The 11,484-nt window shown below is 38.6% G+C and overlaps 2 protein-coding genes across 2 annotated transcripts; one reads left to right on the forward strand and one right to left on the reverse strand.

Moving 5' to 3' along the window:
* Window positions 1-353: 353 nt before the first annotated feature.
* Window positions 354-2,305, reverse strand: LOC103854705 (PHD finger protein ALFIN-LIKE 4). The gene is made up of 5 exons (XM_009131669.3): window positions 2,049-2,305; window positions 1,919-1,951; window positions 1,171-1,399; window positions 956-1,091; window positions 354-881 (listed from the first exon to the last, which is right to left on the reverse strand). Exons 1-5 carry the CDS (start codon window positions 2,143-2,145, stop codon window positions 612-614), a joined length of 765 nt encoding a protein of 254 aa, XP_009129917.1. The 5' UTR covers window positions 2,146-2,305; the 3' UTR covers window positions 354-611.
* Window positions 2,306-7,324: 5,019 nt separating this feature from the next.
* On the forward strand, window positions 7,325-10,804 carry LOC103854706 (elongation factor 2). Its single transcript, XM_009131670.3, has 4 exons — window positions 7,325-7,443; window positions 7,798-7,838; window positions 7,922-8,009; window positions 8,118-10,804. The coding sequence occupies exons 2-4, from the start codon at window positions 7,836-7,838 to the stop codon at window positions 10,556-10,558; spliced, it is 2,532 nt and encodes an 843-aa protein (XP_009129918.2). The 5' UTR covers window positions 7,325-7,443; window positions 7,798-7,835; the 3' UTR covers window positions 10,559-10,804.
* Window positions 10,805-11,484: the final 680 nt, after the last annotated feature.

Below are 11,484 nucleotides of genomic sequence, written 5' to 3' on the forward strand. Positions count from 1 at the left end.
TTCATTTCGGTTTGAGTTTTTCGTGTCGGGTTCATGTAGAGTATCGTCAGGTAAAATGCCCATGCCTAGGTACATATATGCCTAAGGAAGTAGCTTAGCAAATGCTTTGATAAATCAAGGTTTTTCTTCCTCGGCGCTGCTCTCTTCTCCGATGTATCCACCTCTCTTTACCCTACCATAGTCCTCAAAACAAGGAAACAAGTGTCTACGAAGACCTTTGGGACATCTTTGCTTGGAAGTTGGAAGCATCCTGGCTCGCAACAACAGTGATCACAACCTAAGAATCCTTGAAGCGCCTAGCCACAATTCCTAGTCTTGAGTTTTTATGTTTCCTTTGTTAAAATGAAGAAACGTAATGGATAACATGACATTTTGATTGAGTTTAAAAATGTTTTCCTCTCTAAAAGACAACACATAAACAGAGAGTAAGGATGAAACCCCACTTGTATAAATGATAAATAAATGTCTTCCTAAGAAGGCAGAAAAGAAGAGGCTAACTTACGCCTAAGATAACCAAATGAGATGAGGTCTTTTACCAACAAATAAAAATCTAACCAAAACAGTTAGAAGGCTGTTCATCAAATACACAGAGGCGGCAGTTAAAAATCAATTTAGGACCGACCCCTCTTGTTGTTGCTGCAAGATGGGCACTTATACTGCTTGATGTGCTCAGCCCTGGCCGGCGTTATCTTCACGCACTTCCCATGGAACCAATTCTCACACATGTCACAGCAGATCCAGAACTCATCACGTGCATAGGTCTCACCACATGCCCCACACGCTGTATCACCTTCCTCATCATCATCATCATTCTCCTCTTCCTCCTCCTCTTCCTCTTTGGGCGCTGGCTTTGCGATGGGCCGAGCCTCTGATCCTCCTCGCTGTAAAGGGACAAAGGTTTTAGTTAGATGGACAATACAAGTGTTCATGCCATTAAAAAAAAAAAACACTTTACCTTGGAGTTTGATTTGGATCTGTTGCTGCTGTTGTTGGAAACAGAGTATTTCTCCTTTGACAGTTTCCTAGCAAGAAAGTCAGTCACAACCTCGAAAACCGTTGGCAGGTCGTTCACCATATTGAAGAGGCGTTTCCTGCAACAAAAAGGTTGGAAAAAAACATCAATCACACTACAAGAACATAGAGAGACGAAGATAAGAAGAGAGACATTACCTATCAGCTTTGTCAAAGCCAAACCTGGCTCCGAAAAAGAAAGCAACTGCCATAAGCCATGCGTCACTGTGGACAGCGACGAGGGACAGCCAGTCCTTCTCCAGCATCCCGTTTCGGGCGAAGTTGATACCCAAAACAGGCTCTGGGAGCTCAGGGGGAACCTCTTCAGCTGGTAGATTCACTTCCCAGTCCTCACTAGGGAGCCCATAAAGGCACAAGTTCTCCTTCTCTATAATCCCACAAAGCAAAAAATTAAGGACAAGCCATTACATCTCTAAACATGAAAGATCTATAAAATTAAGGACAAGCCATTATCATTTTTTTAAAACATTTATGATGTCACAAATTAAAAATCTCATACAAGAGCATCAAAAACACCAAATCTAAAGCACAATCAAAAATCATTGATCAAAATCAAAAGCAATGATCAAACACTAAGAACAACAAACAGAATCAAAGAGCAGTCTCTGTTCTCTCTCCCCTGTTTCTATACAACTCAAAAACATCTCTATTACAACCACAATGGTGAACCCACAAGACAAACTATAAGGTAACCCAAATCATGAAATCACAGAAAGGAACAAACTTTTTCTTGTTTCAATTGAGTCAAGTCAAATAAAAATCAACACTTTACTAAAAAACAGAGAAGAGAAACCATCAAAACAAACCACAACAAAGACAATTCAATACTTTGAAAAAACAGAGACTTTCCATCGTCGGAGAACAAATCTATGAAGGGAACACTCACCGGGATCACAAAGGCGGTGGAACTCATGAACATCTGCGAGAAAACCAAATAAAAAAATTGAGAAAACAGAGGAGAAAAAAAAAAGACAAAACAAAGGGAAAGTAAAGTGTTGATGAAACCAATGTTTTACCGGTGGTTAAAGCCTTAATCATGCCATTCCTACGCCCATTATAATCTCTGAAAACCTCCTCCACAGTGCGTGGGTTGTACGCGCCATCTCTGTTCATAATTCTTACAGAACAGCTTGTGTTCTTCACCGAGAGAAGAAGAAGACAGAAGACAGAAGCCTTTGACTTGGCTCTGAAAATTGTGTTGCGAGAATGAGGGGACCCAGAGGACGATGAAGCGGATTAAATAAGATGAGGAGTCCGCAGATGAGAGGACGAATCTGATGTGGGAGCAAGCACGATAGGCGTTACACTACAAACCTGTAAAGTCTTGACGCGTGGCTTTGCTGATTTGTTTTAAGGCATTGACTGACAGCCGGTGGTGTCTCCGGCGCCTCACGGTTGTGTTTTAAGCGCTTTTCGGGTCCGAACGGTAACACACGAAACAACTGCCGTACAGTTTTAATAGTAACAAAACGTATATAGAAGTTTTTATTACTGTTAGCTACAATGCAATGCGGTTTTAGTCGTTACCGTTTTGAAATCGATTACTTCACTATATATCGCTATCTAGTTAAAACAAAATTTGATCGTAGTCGAGTAGAAAACATTCCTAATGGTAGTGTGTTTTCTGTGTTTTATCTTTTGTGTTTGGAGATGTTCTATTAGATTATCGAAATCTTGTGTTCTTTCGCGCCAATTTTTTTATGGTAATGTACAGTTTCATAACGGTTTTTGTTTTGTTTTTAGTAATTTCCTTTTTTCTTTTAAAATAGTAGTTAACGAAAAGTTTGAAATTCAAATAGCTTTCGCGCCAAGTTTTATTTGTTGACGAAACAATATTTCCAACTGCCGTTTTTCCAACAAAGTACTATTTAACAAATTGTGTTGGTTAATATGGTATTTGAAAGATATATTCGACCATTAAATAACAGTTTCTTAATTTATTTTATCAAAATCCTATGTTCATTTGCGTTTACAAGATGGAAGAATAACAAGTTTAACTGTTAAATTAGTCTATTTATTAGTTTCAAATTTTGTTCACGAAAATTACTTAAGATTCTTATAATTTTTTCTATTTCAAAAAATAAAATAAAATCTCACTATATTACTAATAAAATTGTAAGGGATGTCAATTAGTTAAATAAATTTGACATGTATTCAATATTTAAATTGATATATTTATTAATTTTAAACAAAATGTAACTTTTATTTGGTAGATCTTGATTTTTTTCTTTAATAGTTTTTTCTCAAAATGCTTATTTTTCTTTATTATTATTATCCAGTTTTAAATATATATATACATATATAAATATAAATGTTTATCTTCACACATATAAATGTTTCTTTTCACATTGAAAACAAATCTCACTTACCAATTCATTTTTGACATATGCTTATTGTTTAGTATGTTACTTTAAAAATAAATATAAATTTCCTTTGGGAAAATTATTTCTTTTTAATTATAAATTTTGTTAAAAGAAAAATATACTTCTTTTTATTTGTTCTTTTCCTAAAAATGCATAAGCTTTACATATTATTGAAAGCAAATCTCAATTACCATACTTACATCTAAGTATCTAACTAAGAAGTAAAACAAAAATAGCAAAAAGAAAAAAAAAGTAATAGTAAACAAATATCTTTTATAAATATGATAAATTTATGATTCAGTCATAAAAAATTTGGGAGTGTTTTATCAGGAAATAAATCAATGTGATACTTACCTTCAATACATGATATTTTTCCTTATAAACAAGATAAAACAGAATAACAGAAAATGGGATAGAATATTCTCAAGATCTATACTATTATTTGCGAAATGATTTTTCGCATCTGATCGCTCAGTTTAAAATTTAGAATAGCTACTATCGTTTATACCCTTTGAATAATTATATAATTAATTTGGTATCTAGGTACCATCCCTGAAAGAAAGCCATAGAAACATGTGTTTTCGATCATGTTTACAGTAAGTAGAATTTTGGGGTTTCATTTACCAAAATCCCTTGTATCTTTGTTGGTAAATGACTCTGAAATATTTAGAGGTGTAGGGCTTGAATTTGTTAGTACTTTTTCAGCCACTCATTTTCCTTTATAGTTTTTGGGTTTCCGACCCAAAATATTTTAGAGATGGGTCTGCTAATGATAATAAAGGAATCACGTCAAAGTCAGAAGCTTGTTATTAGGACTGGATTGCGGGTCAAATCCGCCCCGCTGACCTGCAGGTTTCAAATGTTTTTTTTGTCAAAATATCCGATCTGCACAATCTGCAAACAAATATATTTATACCCGCACCTGCCCCGTTTAATTCTACGGGTAACCCGCGGGACCCACGGGTTATATATATATTTTAAAAATAATTATTTAATTTTGAGAAATTAGGACGTCTACCAACGACTTATACGATATTTAACATTCTACCAAAAGACACCTTTCCGGTCACTGTTTATATTTTTCTTAGACGCTGCTACCCCTATATCGTCTCATTCGGCATGAGAATGCAAAACCTAGATAAAAGATACGAAGTACTTAACTCTGGATTTTGTCAGTCCTTAATGCTAAAGCGATACTAGTAGATTTAGTAAATCTTCCTCTTCTCCAATAGTATCTCCAATTTCCGAAAGATATCTCATTCTCCGACTACTATCTTCTCTCTTCTCAATATCATTGAAATCCAGAACCAAACCCTAGTTTCTGCAAATCCAGTCATCAAATGGAAGGAGACGAACACTCAACTGCACCTCTCCGCATTCCGGACCAGATTTTTGCAGTAGGCCATGAACCAGTCGGAGTTAGGGTAATGTCATACCACAAACCCTATGTCATTAGGCAAATACTCAACGCTCTCGATCCCGAAGAACTAGATACCATCAGAAGCTCGCCATTTGGAAAGCTTGTTGAGATCGGTGAAAATCCCTCTTTCGAGATAAGATGTCTTTCTTGCTACAACGTGTTTACATTTTGTTCTTTTTATCGCTCTTTCTAGCCTTCATGTTTAAAAAAAAAATATTTTTAATTCATTAATTAGCGTAAACCTAATTCGCTTTTTTTCTATTATACTTAGATTAAATTAATGAGCATATAACTTGTATATATACTACTTTTGAGTTCATTTGTATACTTAAAAGTTTTTGTCGTTAAAGTTAAGTAACGTTTCTTACATAACTGTTCGGTGTAGAAAACAAGAATATGCTACGGTTGAATGACATACACTTGGAAGCTTTCAGTCTCCATAATTACTGAAGAAACCACGTAGATTTAAAGAAGAGGCCGTTGGCTAGAATACAATATGTTTTCTCCTTTTACGCTTTAATGTGGTTTCATTTTCGTAATTATATTATGTGGGCAAGGGACCCGATGAATATATGAAAGAAAACAAAAAAGAATTTTGGTGGTTTCTGCAAAATCTGTGCATCGATGTATGCTAAATTTAATGGGAAAAGGCGTTTAAACTGTCTCTCTTTTGCTTGCCGGTGGATTATGCCGTGGCTCTGACGGAAAATGTGAGAATGGCCTGTCTATAACATTGACGGGTTTTGGCTTTCTCGCTTCCTTTATGAGATAAGGCTACACACGTATATAACATACATATGTATATGAAAATTTGAAATCCAAAATAGACCCTCAAGCATATATCTGATAGATATGGCGTGGTCCACACTGACCTTATTATTAACATGCATAAAGTCTAAGACCTAACTTGCTCCCACACAAATTAAAGATCAAAATTAGTACTTCTACGTTAATTAATCAAAGGAATTTAAACTTAATTAGATACCTATCCTCGGACTAATCAGAAAGTCTCTCTCTCTCTCTCTCTCTCTCTCTCTCTCTCTCTCTCTCTCTCTCTCTCTCTCTCTCTCTCCCCACACGAGGATGGCTTCTCGAGCAATGTAAAACTCATCAAGCACCCCAATGTGATCCGTATGCTTGAGGTTCTTAATAGTTTCCCTTCTTCTTTTACTCTTTGCTTCAATGTTTAGAAATCTATTAGCTTTGTTGCACGTTCTAGTAGATTCGTACAAACAATCAAAGATTCTTTGAATTTATGGGAACATAAGTGATCCGCATGTTTGAGGTTTTGATCTGACTTGCTTTCATGCTTAGAATCTATAAGATTTGTTGTCCTAGATTCATACAAATAATCTTGAGGTTCCTTTGAAGTTTATGGGAAGATAAGTGTTCCTTGGCCAATTTACATATATAGTAATAGTATTTTGTGGCCAGCAAAACTAAGATCTACATTTTTTTTTGGAATTCGTTATTGGTAGAGAGCTCTTCGATAAAATTGTAAGCTTTTCTCAGTTTTATCATCGAAGATGGTTTTGAAGAATTATAAGGACTTGATTCTATGTATCTAGGCAAGCAAGGGGAGGTTGAAGGAAGATAGGGAGAGGATCTACTTCCAACAGCTTATTAACGCTGTTGACTATTGCCATAGCAGATGGGTTTATCATAGAGACGTTAAGATTAACCTCAGCCTCTTAACTCGGGTTCTTTGCTTCGGGTAAAAAGTAATTTTTAGGTTACTTTAGATTTTAACTAAGAAAAACCAAGAACTGTCTCTTAAATAAGAGTTATAAGAGCCGTCTCTTACCCAAAAATGTAAAAAAAAATGTCAAATCATGAATTAAGAACCTCAGCTAAGAAACCAGAGTTAATCATGCCTTAAGAACATCCCCATTAGTGAACTTATGGGGGTTATACAGATTCTCAAAAAAAAAATATTAAAATAATATATAGTGATGAACCTGCCTCTCTCCAGTTCTCTCCAGTGAACCTGCTTCCGGCGAGTTCATCACTGTTTCGCGGACCCCACGACATGTGGCGGTCCGCGATTAGTTTGATTTTTTTTTTTAAATCAAACATAAAAAATTATAATAAAAATTATAAACTTGAACTTCAAGAAGGAGTTCACTAACGGGGATGCTTGTGGCTTTGTATAGGAGTCTTGTGAATGAATCGATTGGCATTGTGATTCAATGTGTTTAATCTACTTCCACCTCATGGTTGCAGCCTGAAAATTAATCCATGTCATCTTCTCATATTAATCAACATAAAATTGTATGAGTTCAACCGTTGAATAAAACTTTTCAACATACCATTATGGAGTAAAATATGGAGTTGAGTTGGAGCATTCCTTACTCCATATTCACTTTTACTTCATTTTAGAGGAAAAAATAGAGTAGGGATGGAGATGTCCTAAGTAATAGTATAAACTTTTAATACTGCAAAGTTCCATACAAAACTAAACAAAAATTCTTCAAAACCAAATTTTAAAACGAACTATTGGGCCAAAACTTTTATTGGGCCACAAAGGGTCGCGAAAAAGCAGGGGAAACCCTAGGCATATATCAATCGCCTCCTCTCCAGCTCCTCTCTCTCACAAGCTCTTCTCTCTCTCTCCCCTTCCCCTCCAAGGTCAGAGTCCGTTTCTTTGTTACGATGATTGTTTTCTCCGATTGTCGTCGATCTTTAATTGTTGTATTGAATCTGCTTAGTTTTTAGCTGTTAGATGTTTATATGATCAGTGTACTGTTTCCCTATGGTCTTTGTTGTTATTTTTTATTTTATTTTTTTGGTAATCGATCTGTCTCGTTTCTTTAGATCTGATCATAGAAACGTTTAATGATGATAGGATCCGTATAAATACCATTTGATTATGAGCTGTTACTTGTCTGTTAGCTCAAGATTATTTTGGTCTTAAAATGTTTTTGGAATCGTTTCATAATCAGTTGCCTAATTTATTCTTAATATTGTTTCTGTGATTTGCAGACATATCGTACGGTGTCTACAAATCAGAGTTTGTCAAAATGGTAAGCCTTTACTTGTTCATATCTTTACTTTTTTCTTTTTGTTGTTGATTATAACCCTTTTCTTTTTTTTAATTAACTTGTAGGTGAAGTTTACATCCGATGAGCTTCGTCGGATCATGGATTACAAACACAACATCCGTAACATGTCCGTTATTGCCCATGTCGACCATGGTACTTACTGTCTTTTTTTTTTCATACAATTATTATTATTTTTTTTTTTTACTTAAAATTTTTTTTACTAGTACTCGGTTCTCTTATGCTTTTTGTGATTGACGACAGGTAAATCCACCCTCACTGACTCCTTGGTTGCTGCTGCTGGTATCATTGCTCAAGAAGTTGCTGGTGACGTCCGTATGACTGATACTCGTGCTGACGAGGCTGAACGTGGTATCACTATCAAGTCCACGGGTATCTCTCTCTACTACGAGATGACCGATGCTTCCTTGAAGAGCTTCACTGGCGCCAGAGATGGAAACGAGTATCTTATCAACCTCATTGACTCTCCTGGCCACGTTGACTTCTCCTCTGAGGTCACTGCTGCTCTCCGTATCACCGATGGTGCCCTTGTTGTCGTCGACTGTATTGAGGGTGTCTGTGTTCAGACTGAGACTGTGCTTCGTCAGGCTCTTGGTGAGAGGATTAGGCCCGTGCTGACTGTGAACAAGATGGACAGGTGTTTCCTTGAGCTTCAGGTTGACGGTGAGGAGGCTTACCAGACGTTCCAGAGGGTTATTGAGAACGCTAATGTGATCATGGCGACGTATGAGGATCCTCTCCTTGGTGATGTTCAGGTTTACCCTGAGAAGGGAACTGTCGCCTTCTCTGCCGGTCTCCATGGATGGGCCTTCACGCTGACCAACTTTGCGAAGATGTATGCTTCTAAGTTTGGTGTGGACGAGACTAAGATGATGGAGAGGCTGTGGGGTGAGAATTTCTTTGACCCTGCTACAAGGAAGTGGAGCGGCAAGAACACTGGGTCCGCTACTTGCAAGCGTGGGTTTGTGCAGTTCTGTTATGAGCCCATCAAGCAGATCATTGCCACTTGCATGAATGACCAGAAGGATAAGTTGTGGCCTATGTTGCAGAAGCTTGGTGTGCAGATGAAGTCTGATGAGAAGGAGCTCATGGGTAAGCCTTTGATGAAGCGTGTCATGCAGACTTGGCTCCCTGCAAGTACTGCGTTGCTTGAGATGATGATCTTTCACCTTCCGTCGCCCCACACTGCACAGAGGTACCGTGTTGAGAATCTCTATGAAGGTCCTCTTGATGATCAGTACGCCACTGCCATCAGAAACTGTGATCCTAATGGCCCTCTCATGCTCTATGTTTCTAAGATGATTCCTGCCTCAGACAAGGGGAGATTCTTTGCTTTTGGTCGTGTCTTCTCTGGAAAGGTGTCCACCGGTATGAAGGTCAGAATCATGGGTCCCAACTTTGTTCCTGGTGAGAAGAAGGATCTTTACGTCAAGAGTGTTCAGAGGACTGTCATCTGGATGGGTAAGAGGCAAGAGACTGTTGAGGATGTTCCCTGTGGTAACACCGTTGCTATGGTTGGTCTTGATCAGTTCATCACCAAGAATGCTACGCTGACGAACGAGAAAGAAGTTGATGCTCATCCTATCCGTGCGATGAAGTTCTCTGTGTCCCCTGTTGTACGTGTTGCTGTTCAGTGCAAGGTCGCTTCTGATCTTCCCAAGCTTGTTGAGGGACTTAAGAGGCTGGCCAAGTCTGATCCTATGGTTGTCTGCACAATGGAGGAGTCAGGTGAGCACATTGTTGCTGGTGCTGGAGAGCTCCATCTTGAGATTTGCTTGAAGGATCTTCAGGATGATTTCATGGGTGGTGCGGAGATTGTCAAGTCAGACCCTGTCGTCTCATTCCGTGAGACTGTTTTGGAGCGGTCTGTGCGTACCGTGATGAGCAAATCACCAAACAAGCATAACCGTCTGTACATGGAGGCTAGGCCCTTGGAGGATGGTCTTGCGGAGGCTATTGATGACGGCCGTATTGGTCCAAGAGATGATCCCAAGATACGTTCCAAGATCTTGGCAGAGGAGTTTGGTTGGGACAAGGATCTTGCAAAGAAGATATGGGCGTTTGGACCTGAAACCACAGGGCCCAACATGGTTGTTGACATGTGTAAGGGAGTTCAATACCTGAATGAAATCAAGGATTCTGTTGTTGCTGGGTTCCAGTGGGCTTCAAAGGAAGGTCCTCTTTGTGATGAGAACATGAGAGGGATCTGCTTTGAGGTTTGCGATGTGGTGCTCCACTCTGATGCTATCCACAGAGGTGGTGGTCAGGTTATCCCGACAGCGAGGAGGGTTATCTACGCCTCGCAGCTCACCGCCAAGCCCAGGCTGTTGGAGCCGGTTTACATGGTGGAGATCCAAGCACCAGAAGGAGCTCTTGGAGGAATCTACAGCGTGCTGAATCAGAAGCGTGGACACGTGTTTGAGGAGATGCAGAGGCCAGGAACACCGCTGTACAACATCAAGGCGTACCTGCCAGTCGTTGAGTCATTTGGATTCTCGAGTCAGCTTAGAGCAGCAACCTCAGGACAGGCCTTCCCTCAGTGTGTGTTTGATCATTGGGAGATGATGTCGTCTGACCCACTGGAGGCAGGATCGCAGGCTTCAACGTTGGTGGCTGACATCAGGAAGAGGAAGGGTATGAAGGAACAGATGACTCCATTGTCTGATTTCGAAGACAAGCTGTAAGCAGCAAGCAGCCAACAAGGGTCACTATGGTCAACCCTTTTCTCTCGATCTCTACTGCATTTTGTTTACTGTTTACTCTGTTTTGGTGGTTATGATATGACTTTTATCTGCGGCCAAGTCCGCTTGAATGTTTTGCTTTTTTTAGTTGAGAACTGGTTTATCTCTGTGTTTACTCTTTGCACTACTACTCTCTTATTATCCTGTTTGTATTGGAACGTTGTTATAATTCGAGCTTGTTACCAGCAATGACATGAAGATATTAGGCCAGAAACAACCTAGAGCTTGTTCTCAGACAGTTCTAGTGACTCGAGCCAAGTAACGTTAGTGAAAGACATGCTGATTGATGCCCTGTGAATGAGTTAGTTGTTTGATAAGTTGAGAGCAATCAACGTCTAAATAAATCCTGGAATCTCTCCTGGCCTGGGAAGTTGTTTATGCAAGAAGAAAACCTTTTTTTATTGATGTTTCAACTTAAGGATTACATCAACCTTGTTTTATATAACCAAGGGACAAAAATCTAGAAAGAAGCTTTATGCGAGAGGTCAACCATGATCATCAGGTTGAGATATGAGAGCATGGACGGACCCTGTTTCGAACGAATAGTACGGACTTTCAAATTTAGCAATGCCTTGTGCCACAAGAAATTTTTAGTTCATTGCTTCTGTCACTTAGAAATAGTAGTAGGTGGAGCAATTCATGGGAGATCTTGGACGGCTCCCTTTGATTCTCTGTTGTTGGAAATCAAGTACTCTTTAACACATTAAAGGTCTTGAAGAATCTGGAGAATACGCTGATGTTACATCCTACAAGAGCAAGGTCTTCATGTTCTTTGGAAAGTCATCAGCGTCTGGATATAGAAATGTTTATTTAATTTTGAAATGATTGTTTCAACATTAGATCATTAAAAGTTTCAAAATATGTATACT

Source organism: Brassica rapa, chromosome A02 (genome assembly GCF_000309985.2).
Source record: "Brassica rapa cultivar Chiifu-401-42 chromosome A02, CAAS_Brap_v3.01, whole genome shotgun sequence".
Lineage (NCBI taxonomy): Eukaryota > Viridiplantae > Streptophyta > Magnoliopsida > Brassicales > Brassicaceae > Brassica > Brassica rapa.